We start from the raw sequence: 27121 nt of genomic DNA on the forward strand, positions 1-27121 counted from the left end.
GACATTTGGATGATCATCTTCATCAATTGATAGACTCCTACCTTCATTAATTATGTCTCAATTTGTTTCTGTACCTATAGATTAGCATCTGCAAATTTTATGTAAATATGCCTTTCTGTCCATTTTTAATGATACAGTTTCCACTCTTTGTGGCTGGGTGAGTGGGTGGGTGGTTTGCTAGTAACTATCCTAGTAGAAGTGGGTGGAGATTGACATTATGTGACATTTTTGCCACAATCTTTGGTGATGTTCTAAAGTTCATCACAACTGGGGCTGAGACTGTAACTGAGCTACCACTGCATAGAACAAGTTTTTATTTTAGGGGCAGACATTCTGTTAGCAATAATGTTACTTTTGTGGCAAATTTGTTGGCTCTCCAAAGCAGGGGTCGGCAAGGTTTACCTCGCATGGTCCAGTTCACTCCAGCAGAGATACTTTTGTGTGCCGGATTGCACGTGCGTGTGAATGCGCGCACCCGCGATTTCCGGCGTCTGTGCAGACATGATGATCAGCGCTGTGGAAGCGAGTCCCCGCTCCATGCTGTGCCAGTTTAGCGCAGTGGGCGGGGACTCGCCGGGCAGGCGACTCGGTTCAGGGGCGGCTTATGGGCTGGTTAAACAACCCCCGTGGGCCGCTTGTGGTCCATGGGCCTTAGGTTGCCTAACCCTGCCCCAAAGCCTTTGAGATAAAATTATGTCTTATTTGGTGATTCCTTATCCTGCAGTCTCCAGCCCTTTCACTTAGTAGTACATTGGTACCTTGGGTTAAGTACTTAATTTGTTCCGGAGGTCTGTTCTTAACCTGAAACTGTTCTTAACCTGAAGCACCACTTTAGCTAATAGGGCCTCCTGCTGCCACCGTGCCACCGGAGCACGATTTCTGTTCTCATCCTGAAGCAAAGTTCTTAATCTGAGGTAATATTTCTGGGTTAGCGGAGTCTATAACCTGAAGCATATGTAACCTGAAGCGTATGTAACCTGAAGCGTATGTAACCCGAGGTACCACTGTAAAGTACATATCCAATTCCACAGCAGGAATAGGAAATGGAATGTCACAGGGATAGGCTAGAAAAAGGGATTCTTTAAAAAAGAAGCTTTTTATTTTTTCTTTCCTCCAAAGAGCTCAGGGCAGCATGCATGGTATTTCCGTCCTCATTTTATTCTTACAATCGTGTGTTGAAGTCAGTCCAAGAGATTGGCCCAATAAACTTATGGCTGGGCAGAGATTTGAACAGAGGCCACTCTGGTCCCTACTCTTCCATTACTAGTAAGGAGTTGTAGGATAGAGCAGAACTAGAACTAATACCGGACTAAATTAGTGCTGATTAATCCCAAGAGACATGTATTGACCCATCTTTAATGGGAAACAAAGAACAGCTTTTAGAATGTTCATTCCCATGCCAGGCCACTTCATCAGTTATCTATGCCTCATTGTAGTCTTCACAGATCACTTCAACTGTAGAAAGTTAAATGTGTAAAGACAATATAATGTGGTTACTTTTAGTAAAAAAATGGATACTCTCAATAATTCTGTCTAACAAACAAAGCAAGAACAATCTGTTTCTTAGATTGTTTTTTTGTTTCTTTAGGCAAAATTATCCCTTTTCCAAAGAGCAGTTTCTTCCTCCTGCCAGAACTAATGTGCAAATGAAGGGGAAAAGCAATAGGCTTTTGGAGCAGAACATTGCAATATCATCTGGAATGGCTCAAGTCATACGCTGCCATAAGCATTATGGGAAGCATGGCTGTGACTCTGCTCCAACTAAAGTCTAGATTGGCATTCTAGTATTTATTTAGTGGGTTTCTATCCTGCTTTTTTTAACTGAGTTCTCAAAGTGGCTTACAATGTAACAAAATGCAGGTAATACATTAAAAGCTCCACACCTTTGGGGGTGGGGAGAACAAGTCTGGCTGATATCTTCACCCCCTTTCTATCCATATGTTGATTTTTAAGTTGTTTGTAATAAAATGGACAACGCTCCTAATCAAAGAAGACCCAGGGAACCAGAAGCAATGCACTTTAAATCAGTGTGTCAAGTTGATAGCTTAAATGAACAATTATTGCCTTATTCTGCCATTTAAAAAAATGCAATTCTGGAAAATAGATGTAGGTTAGGGGTAAGGCAGTTCACATGATGTTTGCAGAAGCCTCACAAGCTATATATCAAACTAAGAATTAGATCTTTTTAATGTTCAAGAAAGAAAACTCAGAATCTCAAGAAGTCATTTCATGCTAGAATGCCAATTCACACAAAGTGTAATGAGCATCTCTAATTCTTCCAACTGCCTGTAATAAAATTACAGCATGCAAGTGCATGTGTAGTTTGGTTTTTTAAAAATTAATTGGGAGCACTAAATTAGTTCAGTGCTGATTATTTCTCAGTGCTATTGAGTACCAGCATTTTGCATCCACTTTTGGCCTGTCATATGCACAGAATTGTCCCATGAAAATTATAGCCTACCATATTATGTTTATTATAATGCCACATGAGCTAGGAATAACGGTTAACTATGAGAAGGTGCTCAGATCCGGCTAAAGTTGGTTATGATTGACTAAGGCTGCAGATTGTTCTCAAAGGCTTCGTACACAGAGCTACAATTCCCAGTGTGTTTAACCTATAGTTCCCAAGATTCTTCGGAGGAAGTCATGTGCTTTAAATATATAGTACATGGTGAACATGTGAAATAGGCCCAGTCTGAAAACAACTGTTTTCTGGAGGCATTGCACTTGAAAGTTGAGATGGACAAATCTGACAGTTTCTGATCTGTCAGGTTTTGTGGGGGTTTTTGCATGTTTTTACCCATAATTTCATGCTACTTCTGCATTAATCCTCTCAAAATGCATATTTATGTTTATGTGTGTTCTCAAAGTATATATTTAAATATATATTCTGAGATAATTTTTAAATTGCTGAGGTGCATTGCAATGTTTGGAGAAGTGTAAAATCCAATAGATTGCTGAATTCTGATCCGCACAGTAGTCTGAGATACTATATTTCATATAATAATTTATGAAAACTGAATTCTTCTAGCATTCATGTCTCAGAGGGGGAGCATGTCCTCACTTCATTGTAACAAAAATGTTTTGTGAGCATCTAATTCTTGCTGACTGGTCGTCATGACTGGTTGCTTGCATTATGTAGGCTTCCCCCCCTCGCTAAGTGTTTTTGTGTTTTGTTCTATAAATTTCCAGTAATACAACTGTCTTGAGTGATTAATTATAATAAAGGGTGATCTGGAAGATTGACAGATGATCAGCTAGACAATTAAGTTATTCATTTGTATGTGCAGAGCACACAGTGGTGGGAGGCAGTAGTTGATGTATAGGAGCATATTTCAGAGCTGTATGCATTCCCACACATATAACTGCTATCTTGTAATTCAGATTTGGCCTTAAAGTACAACAATCAGTGTGCTTCCCTTGTTCGTGCATAAAATAACCACACACTCCAGTCTGCTCTATTTGAAGCCTAATTTCAGTGAGGGGAGAGGATCCAGTGGTACCAGGAAAGGCCCATACGGGCATAACTGCACTCACAGGTCCTAGAATGGAAATTGCACTCTGTGAGTATAACTTTCACTATCTGAGGGCCAAACTATTTGTTGTTATTGTTTAGTCGTTTAGTTGTGTCCGACTCTTCGTGACCGCATGGACCAGAGCACGGCAGGCACTCCTGTCTTCTGCTGCCTCCCGCAGCTTGGTCAAACTCATGTTCGTAGCTTCGAGAACACTGTCCAACTATCTCGTCCTCTGCCGTCCCCTTCTCCTTGTGCCCTCAATCTTTCCCAACATCAGGGTCTTTTCCAGGGAGTCTTCTCTTCTCATGAGATAGCCAAAGTATTGGAGCCTCAGCTTCAGGATCTGTCCTTCCAGTGAGCACTCAGGGATGATTTCCTTAAGAATGGATAGGTTTGATCTTCTTGCAGTCCATGGGACTCTCAAGAGTCTCCTCCAGCACCAGAATTCAAAAGCATCAATTCTTCGGCGATCAGCCTTCTTTATGGTCCAGCTATCACTTCCATACATCACTACTGGGAAAACCATAGCTTTAACTATACGGACCTTTGTTGGCAAGGTGAGGTCTCTGCTTTTTAAGATGCTGTCTAGGTTTGTCATCGCTTTTCTCCAAAGAAGCGGGCGTCTTTTAATTTCGTGACTGCTGTCACCATCTGCAGTGATCATGGAGCCCAAGAAAGTAAAATCTCTCACTGCCTCCATTTCTTTCCCTTCTGTTTGCCAGGAGGAGATGGGACCAGTGGCCATGATCTTAGTTTTTTTTATGCTAAACTACATGTGATGCTAAATGTGTAGAAATGTATTAAGTACTAGGTGCTGTGCCTTTGCTTGCCAACTCTACCTTACCCCCAATCCTCCTCAAAGCCATTTACCCTTCTCCATACTTCTTGCCAAACCTACCACCTTCCTTTGCCCCTTGCAAAGATAACCCAGCAAGTCCAAGCTTACTGTGACAGCCACCTGATTTTCTCCACACTCATACCCTTGCATTTCTAACCTCTGCTGTGGTGATTTCCCTAACACCAGCATCCAGGAATATAGCTAGGACTGGCTAGAGGCAGCAGGCAGCAGGAGAACATGACAGTGGAATGTCTTTGGGAGCAGGTGTGTGTATGTGTGTGGAAAGGAGATTGTTGCTGTGGCCCCAGTGCCTGCTATTTGCACTAGAAAAACCTATACGGTGAATAGGGTCTCTCTTACACCATGAAATAGCAGGTGTGGGACTGAAATTGGCCCCTTGCATCTGCAATCTTGCTTTAAAAATCCATTCAAGTAATTGCTGATTTCATGCTTTTGTCTCAACTACTTTGGCTCTTGTACTGAGTGATAGTGCTTTATCACTGAAAACTAGGATAACAGTTATCCCTGAAATTAGTGTACTGAAGCTGTGGTTAGGTAGGTGAGGGTTGGCCAACTGAACTTGAACCCAAGTTTTGGAGGGGTAGGTTTATCTATGACTGATGGGATTGTAACTTTCCCACTGGAAGAGGGTTGTAGTCTGGGAGCTATTTTTGATCCAGGTTGCTGCAGTGGCCAAGGAAGAAAGAGGGAGCCTGGCCCCCCGGGTGAAGGAGGAGGCAGCGGCAACATCAAGCAGCCCTTTTCCACAAGGTGTGGATGAGGTGACTTGCACCCCACACCTTGTGGGAGCAGTGCTGAGGCTGCCTGGTGCTGGGAGTGGAGGGAGAGTACTGTTGTGCTCATTTCCTGCTTGTGGGCTTCCCATAGGTCAGGCACGTCCAACAGGTAGATCGTGATCTACCAGTAGATCACTCTGGACGTCTGTGGTAGATCACTGGCTCCCCCCAAAGAAGCTCAACAACTTTGGCTCCCTTAAAAAAGCTCAACATTTTAGCCCTACACCCCCCCTAAAATGGTGCTCTCCTCTTCCCTAAAAAGCTCAACAACTTTGACCTGAACCCCCCAAAGCGGGTAGATCACTGCCAGTTTTTAACTCTGTGAGTAGATCGCAGCCTCTTGGAAGTTGGCCACCCCTGCCATAGGCCATCTGGTTGGCCAGTGTGAAAAAGGATGTAGAACTACATGGTCCTTCGGTCTGATCTAGCAGGGTTCTTCATATATTCAAACTGCTGTTCTGTAATTTCATAAATCTCTGGTCTGTATTAGGCAGCATTTTTTTACTTCTCTTGAAGAATCAGATACTCAGTTTGGGTGTGTTCCTGGCTCATTACTCAAATTTTCAAATGGTAGTAGTGGCCTGGAGCACTTTCCAGCAGCTTTGGCTTGTGTACATTGATAAAATGGATCTGCCCACAGTCATTCATCTGCTTGTTACATTCAGATTTGATTATCGTAATGTGGTTATGTTTCCTGCCACTAAGTGAACATCTTTACTCTTCATGGCTTCCTCTACTGAAACAGCACTTTATCCTCTGTAACTCTGTATTTTCAATTTTACTTAATAATGACAATTTGTTTTACATATATAACATCCTTAGTCACTTTGATTGACTCTCCCCGCCCCCCCCCCCAGTTTCCAAATTTCCCCTTTTTATTTTCATTGCATCTAATTATTTATCCACTTAATTTTTACTTTAAATTTCTCATCATGCTTCTCACTTTAGTTCATAAATGCTACAACAATCCTGCTAATGTCTCAACGTTCTTGCAATGTTCTTTGAAATAAACTATAAAGTTTTTCCAATCTTGACTAAATTTTCCTTCATCTTGGTGCCTGATCTTCATGGTTAATTTTGCCCTTTCGGCATAGTACATCATCTTTATCCTCCATCCTTCTTTCGTTGGTAGACACTCATCGTTCCACTTCTGGGCAAGCAGCATTCTGGCAGCTGTGGTCGCATACATGAACAGTCGCTTTTGCTTCTTTGATACTTCCTCTCCTAAAATTCCTCTGGTTTTCTAACAAAAAACCTCTGGTTTTCTAACAAAAGTTTACAAATTTTTTTTCATTTCATTGTATATCATTTCCCAGAAGCTTTTTACCTTTTTACATGTCCACCATGTACCTTCTTATTCTTTAAATTTCCAACAGATATTAAATGAATTTTTGTACATCTTAGTAAGCTTTACCAGAGTTAAATACCATCTATACATCATTTTCATATAGTTTTCTTTTAGTGAACTAAATTCCGTAAATTTCTTTCCACAGCTTTCCCCATGATTCAAGTGGTATGTTATATCCTATATCATGTGCCCAGTGTATTATTACTGCCTTTACCTCTTTGTCTTTCATCTCCCATTCCAACAGGAGCTTGTACATTTTTTATAACAATTTCTAATTATTATCCAGTAATTCCTTTTTGAACTTTGAGAATTCCTTCCCAAAGCCCATCTCTTTATCACTTCTAAATATGTGAATTGGTTAGAAATATTGTAACCAATGTGTTAACATAGATTTTATATCATTATATTCCTTCATCTTTAATTTATAATCTGATTCTGTTAACAGCTAATTTATATGTTGGCCAATTGCCTTTCATATATTCTCTGTAACTTTCATGTCTCCTGTGCACTTTCTTACTTACCCAGCTAACTAACATACAGTGAGAAAGCATGGTGTTGCAGTCAAGGCATTAGACCAAGGTTAAATGGAACAATTAATTTAAAGAGAATTTATTTTATTCTCAGATTTTAAAATGAAAACTTAAAACCTTTTTCAAATTTCAGCCTTCAAATTTAACCACTTCCCCTCTTGCATAGCTGTGAAATGCATGGTTGTTTTTAATTTGTTTGCTTCTCCTATCATTAGTGTCCAATGCCATTCCATTTAAGAACGGCAAGAAGAGTGCCAACATGATCATATGATATATATCATTACAGTGGTTTATTTTAAGCAGGCAATTCCTACCCCTCACCCCCATCTAATTTGAATGTCTTGTGAAATTAAGTGCACATTTAGTTTTATTCTTCTGTATCAAACTGATACAAACTTTTGTAATATTTGTTGGAGGGAGTCCAGAAAGTATACCCTCTGACTTCCAAACATTTTTGTATCTGATTTAGGACATATTTTTAATTGCATAATAAACAACACTGCAGGAGACAGCATACAAAGTAGCAAAAAACTAGGGCTTGAGGATGCTGTTAATTAGAAGGTGTAATTCTGTATCTGTTGCTGGACTTTCACTTATGTTTGCAAACAGTGGATTGATACTCTGCTTACACATCTGAAAAACTAATGCATAGAAAACATGTTGGGGGTAAGCTAGAACTTGTGTGAAACACAATGCCATGTCATGTAAAATTGGTGGTATTTTTATTTATTGTGAAGACATGCACGCTTCATTCCCAAAGCTACCAGGGAAGCTTAGAGTTAGAATTTTCTGTTTCTGCAAAATAATATGTTGTTGCTGATCACTTAAGTCATAATTATTAGCTACTTTAAAAATATGATGTTTTTCTTCTTCCCACTACCTGAGGTTTCAAATTGCAAAATTGCTTGCTATCATAGTCATAAGCTAAATAATGTCTCACTTTGGATTTACTTGAAATAGGGAATCCCCTATCACCTCTAGCATAGCTTATAGAATCTATGCTGTAGATGGATAACTGGTAGATCTTGGGCCTCGTTGAGTCATCTTGGGATTGGGAGAATGTGGTACTGCTTCTTAGCTCCCATGTGTTATGAATAAGACTGACCCAAAGGCTTCTGTAGCATCACAGCTGTTGATGGAATTATCTCTCATTTCTGAATGAGCCAGCTGCGTTCTTCACCATGGGAGGATGAATACTATGTAGAAAAAACTACTGGGGGTAGTGGTGGGGAAATGCTAAGACCTTATGGCTGGAGGAGCTTCTGCTCTAGAACACTAAAGAAAGCCTGATCCCACCATCTACTAAACTAAAGAACCTGGCCTTTGATACTCTTTGGGGTGGGTGTGTGGGTGGGTGTACAGCCTATTATGTCAGGTGGGAGGCAGGTGAGTATGGTTTGGGGGAAACTACTTCATGGGCTAAATGGGGAGAGCTGGTGGGCCAAATTTGGTCCACAGACCAGAAGTTTCCTTAAGGGTGCCAGTAGCAACAAAGGGTGATAATGATATTTGCAGAGATCTGGTTGTTTGGTATGGATTTAGGTAGTCACAGTTTTGGAGTAAGATGGATGATGAGCATGTATTGCAAAGGAGGCAGGAGCTACAGAAGAAGGCTTGCTTTTTAAACTTTACTGACATTCTGCAATAATCTACTCTTCCTTTTCAAATCACACCAAAACTTTATTGCTATGGTCAATAACCAGTACTACTATTCATTTTCTAGATAACCTTTGTGACAAGATGGCTGACCAGCACCAGGATTTCAATATGACAGATGACCATTTGGTGAGCCAAGCTAGATGGAACCAGACAGGTGAGCCCGATCGGGTGGGAGACAGGAAGGAGCTTCTTCCACAGGATGGAATCCAGGATGTTGGTTCACAGTTTGGAGAAAGGCTGTATGTGGGGATGGAGCCTGGAAGTATAAATGGGTTAAGGAAAGGTTAGTCATGAATCCTAGTCAAAACTACTATTGTGCATGTTATTGCCACTTGCTGCCACCTTTACTGCTTAAATGTCAGTTTCCTAACAAGGAACTTAAATAATTGCTGTTTAAGATGGTTTTATTTATTTATTTATTAAATATCCATACCACCCTTCATCCAAGGATTACAGGTTTATAATACGAAAGCAAAAGAATACATAAAATAGTAACAACAAAAAACAAAAAAACAATAACCACCCCACAGTGTTTAAAACACCATATAATGTTTAATTAGTAAAAGGCCTGAGAGAAGAGGAATGTTTTTGTCCGGCACCTAAAGGTATGTAACGAAGACGCCAGGTGAGCCTTCCTGGGGAGACCATTCCACAAATGGGGAGTCACCGCAGGAAAGGCCCACTCTCATGTTGCCACCCTCAAGACCTCTTGTGGAGAAGGTACATGAAGAAGGGCCTCAGATGATGATTGCAGGGTCTGGGTTGGTTCATATGAGGAGAGGCAGTCCTTGAAGTATTGTGGTCCAGAACCAAAGTGGTGCCACCCACCCCTAACTCAGACAGCTGCTCCAGAAGGATACCATGGTATTGAAATCCACTGAGAGGTTGAGGAAAATTAACAAGGACACATTTCCCCCATCTCTCTCCAACATAGATAATCACACAGGGTGATCAAAGCATTTTCTGTGCCACAACCGGGCCTAAACCTGGTTAGTGAACTGAGTTAAACTACAGTTGTCTGTTTTGGGTGTAACAGGGAACTGTAGAGTAAGCTGAACTTAAACAAACCCAATGCAGATTATTTGTTGGTTGAAAAGGGAGACAATAACGTATTTGTTATTATTTGATTGCAGTGTTCCCATTTTCAAAGCTTCTACAAAGTGGTTGTGTTGTCTTTACAGTAAGAGGCAAATCTTAAATTAAGAAATAGATTCACAGAGTATTTATGAAATGTTACAGTAAAGGAAAGATATTTACAAATTAACAGCTTTTTCTCCAAGCATCCTTGTCCCTTGAATATTATGTTAAACTCTGGTCTGGGCTATGTGTGACATGTCTCTGTGTAACGTAATGTATATCTCTGTGCATGTATGTATTTGTGTGTATTTCAGAATTTGGAAAACTGTTTCTCATAGATTTCACTTACTATGTGAAGAGATATATTCTACAGTTACAAAACACCATATTTTCTCTGTGGACTTTTAAAAAAACCAATGTAGTTGTCATTTTTCTGAAACCTTGAAGAATAGTTCTAGCATCCCCTCCCTAGATATCAGGGGTTACCTCTTCTTAGTGTGCATTCATGTGTTGCATTGTTTTCTTCAGTGTTATCTGTAATACTGGTTGTTGAAAGTTTCAAGGAGTATCAGTGTCAGTACTCATCACTGAACAAAGTTGATCAAGCCACTGTCCCATAGCACATAAAAAGTGGTATTGTGCATGCTTGGAAGTAAGCTTAACTCAGATTAGTGGGAGCATCCAAGTACATTTCATACTGGATGGATAACAGAGTACAATCTTAAACCAACCAGTTTGTGTACCCAGAAGCAAGGAGCAAATTGGCATCAAGTGCCAGAGATATCTATAAACATAGTAGTATAAGAATTGAGGTTCAGTATTCTGTCAGTTGCCAGCCACATGCTCCAAGGAATTCCAAAAGCAAAACTTTAAGGTAGTATTTATTTAATAGGTATAATGTAATCTGCTTGTGGAAATCATTTCCCCATAACCACCTTTTTTCAGTACCATTTCACTGTAGCATTGTCTATGGCACATGTGCAACTGCCGTACACTGACAGGCCACTGGTTTAACTAGCCCAGCATTGTCTACTGCAGCTCTCTGTTGTCCCAGTGGACCATTTGCATACACAGCATATGCTGCACCACACTAAACTATGAGTCCTCCCATTAACCCAGGACCCACGCATACAAGTGAGATCTGCTGGGATGAAGCTGTCCGGAATGGCTAATTCCTTTTAATTGCTGTGGAAGTTCCAGAGCAGGGTTGGGTTTCCCCATTTGGGCTGCCAGGCTGTTTTCCCCAAACTATGTCCACCTGCCCCACACCTGATGTAATATGTGATGTCAAGTGTGCAGGAGGCAAAGATGTGGCCACAGAAATCAGGATTGAACTACGTGTGCATCTTGCTTGATTTGTGTGCGCCAGCTTGGGATCCACCTCAGTGGTTTATTTTTCAGCTTTGCTTTTAGATGTTGCCAGGCTTCAATCATTTCCCCAGGAGATGATTAGTTATTATCAATAGTATTTCTTAGAGTGGTGAATGGCACTATTTAGTGGGAAGAAACTCCAATGAAAATCCTCATTATTACATATTTTTACATGGCTGTTTTTTTGTTTATATTTTAAAATTTTATATATGGATGTTTTATGATGGCCTATATTTGTAATGCCTAATAAAGGCTTGGTGAAGTAAGTAGATTAGTTATTAATTCCCTATCCTTGTGATCATTTGGAGATAATTTCTTGGAGTATCATCTGTGCAACAAGTTGAAACATCAAGAGTGTTCATGGAGGCATTCTGAGTTGCAGATACCAGATTATAGAATTACTTATTCCTATTTGAGCTTGATCCCTTCTGCCTTCTATAGTGCTTATCTCCTCAAGCAAGCCATGTTAATGCAAAGAGAGTCTGAAAAGTCCATCCCCCCTTTCTCACTAATTCTCGCACCCACACATACTCTCCCTCTCTCACACACAATCCCTCCCAGTGTTAACTCTGGTGAAGAACATGGGATAATTGCAGACTCTTAATCTTGGACAAAAACCTGTAACTTATCAAACTGCATCTCCCCCCTCTCAGCTGAGTTTGTGACAGTAACAATTAACTATGGATTGCTAGACCTCTGAGGGCAGCCCCCATTTGCCTCAGATGGCCTCAACTCTTTGTAATAAGACAGTGCTCTAGTGTCTGGAGCTTAGCTCACACAGTCAGTCCAGAGACCTATGGTTCTCATAACAGTGCAAAACTTAAGAAGCAATGTTCTTTGTATAATGGAAAGTCCTTGAAACATTGTGGTGATAGCTAAGGAGTGAGTTTGCCACTCGGGATGAGGCAGACCTAATGACACGATCCAGGATATGAGGAGGAACAAGGCATAAGGAGTATTGTAGTGGATTTCCTGGTAAAAACACAAAGAGAAATGGTTGGACACAGTATTAAACATATTTTGGCTCAGCCTTGATTTTTATACTCATGGCAGGATCTTTCCAGACTGATTTGTTATGGGACATGGCAGCAAAAGTCTGGTGACTATTCTGTCCTTTACCCCTTATGAAATCAGTAATAATACCACAGGAAAGTTTTTATCTGTGAGAGTTGGTTACAGCACCTGCTAGAAAATGTTTACCGTGGGGTACTGTGGGATTATTTGCTGCTGAAGACTTTATCTCTGACTAGTGTGAGGAGCAGCAGAAGAGAGTTGTAGAAATTAGTTTATAGCTAGCTCAAGCCAGTTTTAGAGTTGCTTAAATGAGCCTCTTCAAAAACAGTGTGCACTGTTGTATACTCAGTGCCAAGCTTTTTCGTAAAAAAAAAAAAAAAAAAACACCACCCAGCAGAGAAATACAGCTGAGATCCCAATTGTGGGGGATGTTCCTGTTGATGCCTAGGAAGAATAACAACCTGCCTTGTCTCTACTTACAACAGAAATAATAAGATGCAATAAAAACAGCAAAGATACCTAGCCAGCAAATAAAACTTTTAACAGCAGTAGCAGTAAAATATATAACATGAGCAGAAGGATTACATACCAATTATGGCAAGACCAAGCTATACAGTACCCCCTCAAAATCCATAAAGCCTTCCTAAGCATTAATTCTTAATTCCGTGGTGGAAGGCCAGCAAGCAGGAAACAAAAATCACTTTCTTGAGCCGGGGTGTTCCAAAGTCTGGGCCCGACACAAGAAAAAGCCCACTGACTCCTTCAAACCAAATGTCTGTTTGAAAGCAATGAAAGGTCTCTGTAGAGGACCTTTGTGTGTAGTCAGGCTCATACAGAAGGAAGTTACCCTTCACATATCCACTGTGCCCTTATGTAGTTACCTTTTTAATCTCCGAAAGAGCAGTAGATAGATATGACAGATATGTCATAATTAGTACATTTATCTGTCCTCTTCAATAGAACTCAAGATGGTGTTGCCAGGGAGGCTCCTACACAGGCACTGACTAGACATAAGAGTCGATCAGTTGCTGCATGAGGTGCCTTCAGGCCCTCATGTCTCCATAGCATCAGGACTATTAACCTCACAGTTAATCAGAGCTCAGGCTGCATTTTGGCTTAACTTCAGAACTACCTTGTTGTTTTCAATCCACTTCACTTTGAAATATCAAATCCTTGACCTTTTCACTTGGAGAAATATGCAGTATGTGGGGGCTTTCCTTCTGTTCCATACAGAAACTTCTTAATGATCTCCCTTAATGGAACTATTTAGTTGTTAGTGCAAATAGGAGGAGAAAGTGAGGGTATTCTTGCAGTCCTTTCTCCTTCCACCATTTGCACATATAAATAAAGTACCCATTGACTTCCTCTTCAGCTGACTTTGCCTCCATGTATAGGCTCTTGGCATTACCTCCCAAACCACATGCACCACTACAAATATTTCCATGCTGTTGTGATTTGTATGCACGTCACCAATTTATTGTGATTGTCCAGAGCCACTTGGAAAGCACTTAGCTGCAGGTAAGCAACTTCCATTTTTCTCTCTGTGCAGTTTTGGTTCTCTTGGACTTAGAATTATGGGGTGGGGGCTAGAGTAACTTTTCGTTGTAACCACAGCCTGCCTTTGTCTACTTCCTGGCTCATGATTCTTGTCCATTTACAACATTCAGTCATTAGGGCTGCCTCCTGATACAGGGGAGAAAATCAAGTCATCTTTATATCGTACAGGTATAAAGGAATTGATAAAAGTTCTGAAAAGTCTGTTATGTCAGCAGAGAGACTAAAAAAATGAGGTCCACAGTAACACTTTCTCAAATTATTCTCAGTAGACACTCTGCATGTTGCCCAAGCCCACATATCTAAGAACACCCCACATTCTTCCCCTCTTCAGACAGTAACATCTTTTGGGAGACTAAAGAGGCTCAGATCCTGAAGAAAATAGAGAATTATGTCCCCAAACGCTGCCACAATTCAAGCTCATTTTTGTCACTAAGTCCTTTATGCATAAATTGTAAGAGGTTGTGGATTCCTGCTCTTCTGGACGCCCTGTTACAAAAAGTAGATATCTACCTCTTGATTCTAAAAGTGGGAATTGGCAAATTCCTGACAACAGTGACCAACTGTGGTGATGAATGACTTATTTACCTTTACAGAATAAATTGCTCTGAACATTTTTTGTTTGCTTTCTTATGTAAAGAACCCCTTATTACTGTCATGCTCTAGTATTTGGAAGTGCACTTTCATGCAAAGCAAGGCATGGCCCACAAAATTCTTAAAATGGTAGTAGTAATGATCTGAACCTAGTAGTAAAAGGGGAAAAAATCTGTCATCTTTGGACTTCTTGATTTTTTGCTTTCGTTTTTGTTGTCAGTTGATGCACCTCACTGATCAGTTGCTTTTAACAGTTTCACCTTAGTTGCTTTGATGCTGCCACTGAAACTTGAATTTGGCGTTTTCTAGTCCTGCCTTTTCTTGCTAATGCCTGATATTTCTGCTAGCTGACGGTCACATATGCATGCACACTCTTTGCATTATGAAGATGAATTCAAACACATTTTGCACCAAGGACAGGCCATACTCCAAAACTGATCTCCTTTTGCTGAGTGCTGAATGTGTGTATTTCCAGGCTCTCCCCTCCAGATACCAGTTGATGATGGATCTGATGAACCAGAGTCTGAGGCTTCTGATGCTAAGAGTACCCCAACTGTGGAAGGTGGGAACTCTTTGTCTCGTTACTTTGAAATTCACAGCAGTCAGCACTTTATTTTTTAGAAGTGCACAAATATGTTTCCCTCCCAAATAAGCAGAGACTTTCTTTCATTGTTGCTTCCAATTTTAAATTATCTGTATTTAGTTTTGACAGTTGCTGACACAAGAATCACAATACACATCTACACTCAGCCAAATAATATATTCAAGGACCTTGATAGGGTGTTAGATTTTGACATTCTTTTAACAGTTATTATCCAGTAAGAAATTAAACAGAAAAACTTTGTCAGCAGGAAGGCCCTTTCCAGCCCACTGAAGAAAATTCAGACTGTAGCCACTTTCTCTTAAGGCTCTATCTATACTACTGGTTTACTTGATTTCACGAACTCTGGTCTTCCTACAGCATCTACACTGTAAATTTCTAAGCATAATAGGGATTTGTATTGTATGCAAGCTTAACTAGACTGATGTCTTACATACTGCAAACAAACTGATGATGTGCTAGTCATTTATGAGCAGAAAGAAATATTGTTCATTAATACATTATAATCTAGAAATCATTCTTGCGCACCACAGGTGAGTGGATGGGTAGTTTAAAACCTACTTGCATGGTTAAGAGTAGAATATACTGTTTGAAGTGGGATAAATTTCCACACTATAATTTAAAAGTTAGTCATGTGGCAGAATTCCAATTTCTCTCTCTCTGATTGTGCCACATTTGCCTGTTAAGCCCTTTAGCTTATCGAAATACATGCAAAATTGCACCCTTGAGTGAAGTTATTGTTCTCTCTTCTGTTCCTCGTCTAAACTGAGCACATTTGTAGCATAAGATTGACCTGAATCCAGTGCAATGGGAAAGTCTTAGGTGAGGATGGCCGAGTTACTCAACCTGATTTGGGAGTAGGCAAAATGTAGGTGACAAAAGTTGATAGGGGGGAAAGCCACGAAAATAATGCGAGTCAACTCTTGGCCAGAATGACTCAAGGTAACCTGTAGTGTATGCATGTCCTTATTGGTATATTTAAAGCTACATCTCAAAAATATTGAAATGAAACTTGGTGGCGTTTTTTGTGGGAGAGAGGGAGAATTAAATTATTTTTCTCTTTTGGGCTGGAAATGCTCTTGAGGATTCAGATATCAAAAGTGTTCTACACTTATAACTACTTGTTCCATTAGATATTATTTTTTGGTAACACTAATCTGTGAAACCTGGCAACTAGAATCTTATAGATTGGGCATCTTGAAGAATCATTAAATCCATAAGGTAAGCAATTTTCTAAATGTTCTTTCGGTGACAACCAAATGCACACAATTTTGGCAACAAATATCAAAAGATTGAACAATACACAAAACTGAAGCAAATTTATTTGTAACCATATCCTTAGAACATCATCAAACAGAAATATTTTGAAGGATATCAGACATTTTGGCATCAGTAGCGTTACGGAAATCAACAAAAAAGGGGAAAGATCTTGTAAAAATTATTCACTCTTTAGCTGAAGAAGGACAATGGATCTATGTGCCAGTTCTTTGAAAAGGGCCAAAATAGCTAACATAATAATAGTTTATCACTTGTTTCTCTGGGCTCCTTTGGGAGCAAGGGCAGAATATAAATTTAATAAGTAAGCCAGTCAAGTCAACTTTGCTGTCCCTAGATCTCTTCTCTCAGAAAAAAAATGGAGGTGAAAGTAAAAAAAAAAAATCTCCCATTGTACTCCCATTGTCTGTCTCATTGTTTGTCCTGTCTATGTTCTGTCTCTTGTTTTGCTTGAGTGAAAAACGTGGGTTAAGGAGTTGGTAGTGGAGCATTAATTGTATACTCTGTAACTTGCCATGAGTGGTAAGTTAAGGCCTTTAACACCACTGACCTACCCAAGAAAACAGACACTGCACATGCTTGGGAAGTTTCTGGTGTCATGTTTCTGACACCAGGCTTAGTGGTGAACCCTCTGTTCTTTGTATGGCCACTTTCCTATTCTGATCACCCATAAACACAAACCTATGCCACATGTGCCAGGGCTCAGTTTAGGTATCCCCTTTATCTGGAAGAAGCAAAAATGAGTCCATGAAAGTCTGCCACCTACAAACCTCTGGATGACTCCATGAGCTGACAAGTAAACATGGGGGTGAGGAGAACTACACATTTTAACTTCAAGGAGGTGGAATGAATTGAACAAGGGTTTTGGATGTGAGCTTCAGGTTCAAATTCCTTTTCAAGCTTGCAGTTTGTGTGGCTTTGAGCAATAATTAGTATGCAGGTTTATATCCCAAACCTTTTAGGTTTAATTGGCTCTTGTTTCTGGATGCAAACCCCATCCTCATCTCATCTGAAGAAAACATGGTACATGACTGCCTTTGAGTTGCCATCTTTTACAGCAGGCTATTACTTCATTTTCTTCAAGTAGCTAATATCTGAAGAATTTTGTTTTTCAGTGCTTTTAATGTGACAGTTGCTTCATTTTGCCTTTTTGTTTCAGATGCTACTGCTCCATTAGTGGAGGAGAGAGTGCATGAGAATCGAAATGCAACTCGCCAGCATGCAGAGATACCTGAAGGAAATACAGGTGAGGCCTCTTAGGAAGAAAATGGTATGAAGAAAAGATTGAAATAGGGCCTCTTCACACAGGACCAAATTCCTTCCTAGTATGTTTAGTATATATGTGCTTTGCATTAGTTATTAATAACACACACCCCTACAAATTAAACTATTAAAGATCCATGTGAGAAGACATCTTTTGCTGTGTTTTAAGGGGAGATCTCAATATTTATACATGTGTGCACCATTTATAACTGATGCAAAATTTATGTATTCTGTTTGTGTATATGTATGTATCATAGTTACATCCCCCTCTTACTTTATAAAGCTCTGAGTCAGTTTACATGAGGCTCCAAATGATCAGGTGCACACTTGCTTAATTTGAGCACCATTGCTACAGCAGCGTCCTCCATACCATTTACTGTTATGCATTCCCTGCTTCCCTGAGTGAGAAAAAGTACAGGGCAGGACTACAGAGTTTCATTTCTGAAACAAGAGAACACAGTATACTTACAATGTGTCTGTAATGTTTGTTCTTCTTTGCAGTCACACAAGTGGGTTGTGTACCTGTAGGGAGCAACATCTCAAAAAATAAAATAAAATAGTGCTTCAGAAAGCAGGAGCTGGCCCTTGCTCTCTTTTCTTAAATGAGTGGATCTTAAGCTATGAATGACTCTCAGGAGACAGGCAAGTTCCTGTCCAGTTGTTGTTGTTTTTTGGTTGTTGCCTGAACAGCATCATAGAACATATTATCCTTTTGAGATTTTGGGAGGGTTTTTTCCTTACTTTTCTCTCAGAATTAATCCAGACAGTAGTTCAGTTTTGTGGTTACATTCAGTGTCAGAGTAGACCCATAGAAACTAATGGACATGACTGACTTAGTTGAATGCAGCCCATTGAAATTAATAAACCTAAGTCCTACTCAAAATAGACCCATTGAAATGAGTGAATCAACTCTGAGTAGGACTAACATTGAGTACTACCCAGTGGGCCATCTAAGAGTAAAATTTAGCTGGATACAACCACTTCTTTGTACACATTATCATTCCTTTCCTTTGTTCAGTGACTGCTAAGTTCCAGGTTTTCTCCTGATTCACCCTACCCTAGGGCTGGCATTAACTAGGTGAGATACGCAAAGTAGTTTTGTGCTCTCTTGGTTTTATGCACACTAGGTAAGCATGCAGGAAAGGAGCCTCTCATCTAAATGCCTCATCTGACAGTGTGCTTTTATAGGCCTTTGATATCAACAAGTGGTCTAAAGATGATCATGAAGCTGCTTTTTGTTCCACCCTCCTATATCTATATCTGGAAAAAATACTTTGGCTTTCTGTTTGGATTTTCATATGCTAACAAAGTCTTTGAAAGGACATGCCTATTTTTTCTCAATATATTTATTTTTGGCCAACATACACTGTTGAATTGACTTGCCAGTTTAGGAGACGTGGTTTTTTATCTCTCTTTCATTCTGACACCTTAGCCCGTTTGCACTCCCCTATTGAAGGGACAAGTCACAATTCAGCAGCACTTTCATAGGCTACACCTTTGCCAGAGCTCTGCCAATCAGCTACCTGATCTACTTCATCAACTTTTATCACAGACCATGCTAGCTATATCAGGGCCAGGGCAAATACAACCCTTAGGAGAGTCAGCCTACATAACTGGTTCAATTGAGCTGCCTCCATCCACCTTCGGGTAGGTCATCTTGGTAATCTCCATATATGTGACTGTGTGGAGCCCACGAATAAAAAGTCAAATTACTTCATGAGTGGGATAGCACTTGCTTGTCCCTTGAGGCATAAGCATCATGCAGGGTCTGCCCACTCAAGGGAGAAAGCCAGTGTGAGCTCCTGAATTTCTAAAACTCTAGACATTTTTGAGATGTTGCTTTGTGCAGATGCAGAATCCGTATGTTCTGATTGCACAGAAGACCACTTAAACATTAGTTACAAGCAAACAACTTGTCTTTCCATTTACAAATATAGAAGTGGCCTGGAAGCAGTTGACTGCTACAACAGGAAAAGCAGTGATCATCAGTTTTCTAAAAAGAACAACTACTTATGCCCCTATAAATCCCTTTAATTTCTCCCCATTTGATGATTTAAATTTAACTAAATTTGCAGCATTCTCTCTAAATTCAGACCCAGTATAAACAGTTTCTCTGCTCTTCCTGCTAGCTCTGATTTGTGTCATATTCCACAGGCTGGTTTGGAGGAGAGAGATTTTCAGACCATTAAGGAAAATATCCCCAGTGACTAGGGAAGATTAATGTTCATTTGACAAATCCCTAACCCCATCAAGTGACACTGTAGGCAGCAGCAATAATGATAGACTCAATAAAAATAATCAAGGCAGTTCAAGCTCATAACAATATTGTAAAAAACAGCCCCTGGAGACAGTCCTCAAGTTATGAAACAAATAACTTAGCCTTGTAAAATATGTTCCATTAAAAACCAAGATAAATGGGCAGATCAATCTTAATCATACCTTATGGAGGAAGCAGGGACTTGGGACTTGAAGAGCCCCCCCAAGGGAATTTGGGGGTGGGGGGATTGACCAATTCTATAGGTGTGCTACACTTTGCTCTATGACTTTGTGAAGGCATGCACTAAATCTGAGGTTGAAGGAAAAAAATCAAAAAGCTGCTTGTACCTCCTAGATATGCTTGCTCCCATTGTTCTAAATGAGTATAGCCAAACCTAGGTCTGCATAGTATCAGGCTGTTAACCATTTTGTAGGGAAGGATACTCTCACTTTTGAGAAACTTCAAAATAAATTCATTGCAATATATATGGTCAGATTTATTTTATTTTATTTATTTGTTTATTTTTTAGTAAGATTCTATTTTATAAAAGCTGTCAATTTTACTACATCCTTCTCCAAGCTCTGGACATAATTCACTGCTGAATATGGCTCAAGAGTAGATCAGTGCTGATTTGTTCGAGAGGGGATGTTTCTATCCATTTCATCCCATTTTCATTTAAATGTGCTGCCATTCAGGTTCAATATATTTTATTCCTCTGATATTAAACAAAATTAAGTAAAACTGGTAAGAAGGTTAGAGGCATTTGTACCATTTTTAATGTTGAAACCATTTTCCCATCCTTGACTTGAAAAATGTAGCTGAGGAAGCAGACTTAGGCTCTACTTCTAGCCTTGAAGACCATGCTGCGGGGGATGCTCAAGGTAAGTACAGTATTGTTGCTCTGCAGAACTTAAAATGCTAAGCTCTGGACTGCTGGGTCGGGATGGAAGTTACAATCAGATAGAAATAATATTTGGTGTGTTGCGTCCTTTTTTATAGCCCACAAATATTAGCAATCCTGCTTTTATTTTTATGGTTGAATCCCCTATTTTCATTTTTGCTGGGTTCTGCAATTGCTGTTACCATGAAGGAAAGTATCTTGGAATCCTTATACTTCCATCATCTTTTGTGCTGCACTGTTTTATTAAGGAAATTAATGGAACTTAGTACAGTACAGACAATACTGCAATACCCCTTATTAAATCAGTGATTGGTCTTGTTTGGGAATTACCATAAACCATTGTATTTCATTAGTGAAATGAACCACAGCAAGTCTTGGGTTTTCACACTCCTCTGGCATGGTTAGGAAGAGTTTAAAAAAAAATTCTGTCCATTTGAACTGACTGCAGTTAAGCAATACGGTGGTACCTTGGGTTACATATGCTTCAGGTTACAGACTCCGCTAACCCAGAAATAGTACCTCGAGTTAAGAACTTTGCTTCAGGATGAGAACAGAAATCGTGCAGTGGTGCCGTGGCAGCAGCATCGGGAGGCCCCATTAGCTAAAGTGGTGCTTCAGGTTAAGAACAGTTTCAGGTTAAGAACGGACCTCCAGAACGAATTAAGTACGTAACCAGAGGTACCACTGTATGTTCAAATCAAGACAAATTGTGGTTTGTTAATTCTGTTCAGTTGAAACCAGCATACTTCAAACAATAGTCTGTGATGCTGGCTTTTTTCAACTAATTAAAGTTAAGATAAAATACAGTTAAGGTTTGGGATGCAGTGTTCAACTGTGGTTAATTGAAATCAAAAGTCAAAGCTCCCTGTCTCCTCCTTACAGCCAAACTGGAGGGGAAGGGGGAGTCATTAGCTTGAGGCTAATGCATAGAACAAATCATTGTTAAACCATTGTTTATTGTGGAGGCCATTTACCTTCCCTACTGTTTTAGAATTTTAGCAACATGCCTCAAAAAAGATAGTAGAGAACTAGTAAAAAGTACAGGAAAGGGAGGTGGATGGTGGTGATTGAGTGTGGTGGAACGCTGCCATTGTGGCCCTAAAGCTGTGAACTTTTTTTTTTTTTTAGCATGCCTTTTATAACCCAAAATAACAGAAATACATTTAGTACTATAGTGATAAAGGCCATGAGTGAATAAGATTACAGAATAATGATAGATGTTATGAAAATGAAAGTTTTCAGGTAATTAACCTACAGATCTAATTTTTGAATTACTTCAACAAACTGGTTGAAGTAACTCTTGAAAATGGGAAGAAATATGTGTATGTCTTGTAGAACTGTTTTGATAATAGAGGTGTATTTTTTTATACATCCAGTATCAGCCTCTATTATTTTGCAATATTTGATAGATTTTATAAGTTAAATGCTTGTGTTTGTGTTTCATTATCGTAACTCACATTTGAGAAGTACAATATTGTGATCTCAAACAGATTAGGAGTTCTGAGGACTACTTTTAGGCTAACCAAAGTAGAGTTGACTATAGCAAATGGTGCTGTGGTATTCAGTTTTGCTCTTTTAATGATATTCTCTCAAATATTTATAATTAATTTAGTAGTGTTCCAAAAATGGCTTTGTATTGATATAAACATGCTAACTTCTTACTGTGCTTAATGCCCTTCTTGTATACCTTAATAGAACTGCATACCTCAGTATTGCTGAGGAGAGTGGAACCAAGAATTTAGGAACACATTGCAAATGGGTTAAGAATGAAATCACTCAAAATCCAAATTAGCTTGTTTATCTGAGCACCTATGAAATCATCCAAGGCATATTATAGCTACCCTCACATTTCCTAGAATTTACTCCCTTTGTGGGAGATCATGGGCTAGAGATTTGGGGGGGGGGGGAGAATCTCTGCATCACTAGGCAATGAAATTGAATCTGCACAGACAGATAAAGCCCAACAAGCAGATTGTGTGGAACCCTTTTATGTAGCCACTTTGCTAAAGATGCCAGATGGATACATGGAGTTCCACACAGCTGAAAGAAGCCAGGAGAAGGCTGTCTTCAGAATTCATAATCAGTTGCAGGATCTTATTGAGAAAGTGGTTATTGGTGTGCCTACAACATCAGTACCTAAAAAAGTTGGTGCAGGATTGGGACCAGCCAGCCTAAAAATGATGGAAGGGATGGGACTTTTGAGAGATTCCCTGCTGATTTCGATAAGCAAGCCGGTGGGAATTGCTCACACGGCATATTTCCCAACAGCTGATGGATCACTCTACTCCAGAGGTGATTTGAAAGAAGTTGCATTTGGACAGATAAAGGTTGAAGACAGAGACACTGATGAAACAACTCAGCAGGATAGTCTGGATGAGAGAAGGCCATTCGTATCAGAAGATGAAAGGTGTGCCATGGTTGCAGAATTGGACCCCTCTGAGCATATTTACCAAGTTGAGGTTGAAGCTAATGTCCCGAAGGAGAGCAAAACTTTGGAATGTGTACTAGAAGTAGGCAAGCTTTCAGGGGAGAGCATCTCCCTGGAAGGGGAGACATTGGAAACTGTGCAGGCCTCAGAACTGCAAAAGGCTTCTGGAAAAAAAGCTGCCTATTGTACACCAGAGAAACAAAGCAGTCGATTGCCACTTCTGAAAGGTGTGTGCATGTGCGTGTGTTGCTCAGTTGTCCTGCTTAAAGAAAGCAAGGCTGCTAAAACCACAAATGATTTTGCACATGTCTCCCTGAATCCTGCTGCTTCAGCAGTTTCCCTGATAAGTTGACAGGAAACAAAAATGTTTGTGTGGCACTGCTCTACATCCATGGCTGTCTGCTTCATTTGGACTTGGGGTGTGAGTACAATCCATTAATACAATGGCTGCATGCTTATCCTGCATGGATGCTGCTGCTTCTTCTCACCAATTGCCACCCCAATTTATATTTTGTGGAATTTTAGCTCTTTTCTGAGATCCTCCACTGGCAGGTCTTTTAACCAATTAGGTCAGACAGTGATGGCCAAACTTGACCCTCCAGCTGTTTTGGGACTACAATGCCCATCATCCCTGACCACTGGTCCTGTTAGCTAGGGATGATGGGAGTTGTAGTCCCAAAACAGCTGAAGACCCAAGTTTTGCCAACACTGAGATAAGATACAGGTAAAGCAAGAATGGAGCTAACTGATCTTGGCCTTGATCAGAAACTTGTTATATAAGCTGTGTCTCATCATTCTTTCAAGTCTCTGATTCTCATCATGCTTTCCCATTCTAGCTTATCTAATAGCTGTCAGAGATCACTGTGGTGTGTATTAAACAAAGAATGTTTCACTTATGCTGGCATTGGCTTAAATCTGTTTAATGCTAATGTGAAACATACACTGGCTATACTTTTCTCTCCCTTTCCATTCTGTATTCTACCCATCCATTAACTACACTTACACATGGCACAAATGCTGCACAGTGCACATGTAAACGTACAATCAAGCCTCATGTGTAAAAACTTCCAAAGGGTGTAAGGGTTTTTGTTTTATTATTTTTTGCTCACCTGTATCCAAAAGAAATAAAGTAGGGTAGGGGTAGCCAATGTGGTGTCCTCAAGATGTTGTGGACTACAACTCTCAGCATCCCTGACTATTGATCACACTGGCTGAGACTAATGGGCATTGTTATCCACAACGGCTGAGGGTCATCATGTTGGCTACCCTTTGTATGGGGTGTCAGCTAAAGGTGATAGATGGTGTGACCTATAGGCAGGAGAAAATGCTTAACAGTGGTCCTTCCATAATAAAGGTGGGCTACTTCCTTTACATTTGCAATAACTTTAAAAAAAAATCAATTTGCTGTATGAAATTTTGCATGATTTTAGGCATCTCAAGCTATTCCTTTTTTTGAGGAACTATGTGAATAGAAAATACATGTATGTATCTTCTTTAAGAACATCCCTTTCTACATTGTCTCTTCATAGTTTCATATGGGGGGGTTGGGGGGGAACCAAAGAGTTTCCTAAATAACAGATATTGATATCACAGTTGGGACCTTTTGGAACTTCTGCAATAAGGAGGCATGAGTCTTCCTCCTCTGCTTGAAAGACTTAATATTTTTGCATCTTGCACAGCAGGCAAGCAGGTGAAACAATTAGCACTGGTATTTCTTTTCTTACCTCCAGCTTTTCAGAATTTGTAGCAGAGTAAATTGGAATGTTGAGATCCCTTCTGGAAGGGTAACCTGATCTTCATGGGTTGGGGAAACCTAGCCAGATAGGTGGAGTATAAATAATAAATTATTATCATATTATTATATGGGTTCCAGTGAACACTGCTAGTCATAAATGGCTCATGGGGGTTGTTAATGCACCATCTTTGGAAGAAAGATCCTATTGTCAGTTGAGCATGACCATTGTCTAATATTCCCTAGAGCGGGGCATGCTGTTGAATCCTGCCAGAACTGCCCAAATTGTGCAAAGAGATCTTGGATAGACTTTGTAAATCAGCTCAAAGCACTCATATGGGAGAAAGCCTGTGCTACATCCACTAACAGTTTGCTGGGCTGTCGTTTAGTTTCTCTGAAGGAATCTTAACTCAAAGAACTTAACTGTGAGCTTCCTTGGCATTGAAACATCTGGCTGTGTTAGAGGAGGTGGCCTTTCTGTCAGCTGTCAGAGCATTAGAACTGAAAGGGGAGAAAATCAGTAGAACCAAAGCTCAAGAAGAAGAGACCCAAGGCCCAGAACAATCCAAATGATACTTAAATATTCTGACCAAACCTGAACAGTTGATGAATGTGTGAAAGTGCTTTGCATAGGCTGATCAGATGACAAGGTTCATAACTCCAGAAGCTTCAGTTTGTAGTAAAGAGAGAGGTGCTGGCTACAATTAACTGTCAGAGTCTGCTAGAATGAAGAATTTGCTAAGCCATTGAAAAGGAAGCCTCTGGAAAAGAAAAAGATATGTAGGTATAAAGTTAGGTGAAGGATCCTTGGATGGTTAAGTCCAGTCGAATTTGACTATGGCGTGTGGTGCTTATCTCTGCTTTCAGGCCAAGGCATCCGGCGTTTGTCTGGGTCATGTGGCCAGCATGGCTAAACTGCTTCTGGTGCAACAGGACACCATGATGGAAACCAGAGCACACAGAAACGCCGTTTATCTTCCTGCCTCAGCAGTACCTATTTATTTACTCGTGCTGGTATGCTTTTGAACTGCTAGATTAGCAGGAGCTGGGACAAAGCAATGGGAGGTCACTCCGTCTGGACTAAGCATTGGTGATTCTAACGTCAAGTCATTCTATGACAAGCTGCTCTTTGAAAGAAACTCAGTGACTCATGGCCTTATGGAATTCTTCTGCATCGAGCTTATCACTTCAGCTTGGGGTAGCTGAGAAGTGGGCCCTCATACTCACCCTGCAATTTATTGTGTTCTGGCAGCTATGGACAATTGTCTACAAAATTCTATCAAGAACCAGGGAGGATGGATAGCATGATTACAGGCTATACCTAGAATCTTTCGTTATAAGGCTTCGTTTGTTCAGAAAAGTGTCATGCAGATGTCCATGCAAATATGGGAAATGTAATCATCAGTGAGCATATTTATTTATTTATTTATTTGTTTGTTTGTTTGCTTTGTATTGCCCAAGGCAACCCAGAGTGACATAGATACACAACAAAAGATATCAATTTTCTCATAACAGAACAAAAACAATGTGTGCACTTCAGCAGCAGAGTATGGTACCAGTCTTTATGTGTCCATGATATACTAGTCAAGGATTATAATCTTTGCATTCCCTCAGTTTCCTGTAGGGCAGGGGTGAACAGAATGTTGGTTGCAATCAGTCCATCTTTCTCAGGCTGATTTGCAGGCAAACATTTCAGCCTCTCTTCTCCTTTAGCCGATTCTGTTGGCTGAATGTGGGTGTAGCAGCCCCATTTTCGATATATGTATTCAGATTTTGCTATTTAAAAACAAAAAAAAAGTTTGTGTGTGAAACTACTTCCTGCCAGCAGCCTCTTTGTTGCCTTGCTTCTGCAACTTTTCCCTCAGTGAATAATATGAGGTTGACAATTATCATATTGGACCAGATTTCTGCTGCTCAGCTTTATTGGATGGCCCTAGATTATTGTATGAATAAGCCTCAAATGCAGCAGGAGTTGTTCTGGTCCCATGATAATTTTGGTAGCCCTTTTCTAAAGGGCTTTTCATTGCCAATTACTAATCCACAAGAGAGTCTCTCCTCTTATTCCATAACCACTACCTTTAATAAGGAGTCTTTGATGAGTTACTTTATCAAAGTCTTTTTGAAATTCTAAGTACACAGTGTCCACACACTACATCTTATGGACAAGTTAGATTTTTAAAAAAGAAGATTCCTTGCACAAGGGGGTGAGCTTGTTTCCTGAGGGTCAGGAGCTCACTGCACTGAGTAAACACCCATGACTTCTATCTAGGCAGCCATTAGTTGTTTATGTGGCATTCTGTACAGCGTTCTAAATAGACCCTACACCCCTGCTGGCTTCCTACCTGAATGCTTTGTGTTGTTTGA

The 27121-nt window shown here is 40.0% G+C and overlaps 1 protein-coding gene across 24 annotated transcripts in view; it reads left to right on the plus strand.

Moving 5' to 3' along the window:
• MAPT (microtubule associated protein tau) overlaps positions 1-27121 on the plus strand; it is an 82908-nt gene that overhangs the window by 30243 nt on the left and 25544 nt on the right. For 5 of the 24 annotated variants that reach the window (XM_083582998.1, XM_083583000.1, XM_083582999.1 and 2 more), the window contains 4 exons: positions 8755-8844; positions 14776-14862; positions 17336-17422; positions 20515-20577. In XM_083582998.1, the coding sequence (XP_083439124.1) occupies positions 8772-8844; positions 14776-14862; positions 17336-17422; positions 20515-20577 (310 nt within the window). In that variant the 5' untranslated portion in view covers positions 8755-8771. Of the gene's footprint in view, positions 1-8754; positions 8974-14775; positions 14863-17335; positions 17423-20514; positions 20578-22507; positions 23253-27121 lie in introns of those variants that run through there. The other 19 variants (XM_083583004.1, XM_083583006.1, XM_083583005.1 and 16 more) reach the window with 14 other exon arrangements.

The sequence above is a fragment of the Podarcis filfolensis genome (assembly GCF_964270895.1).
Source record: "Podarcis filfolensis genome assembly, chromosome: 13".
In the NCBI taxonomy this organism is placed as follows: Eukaryota; Metazoa; Chordata; class Lepidosauria; order Squamata; family Lacertidae; genus Podarcis; species Podarcis filfolensis.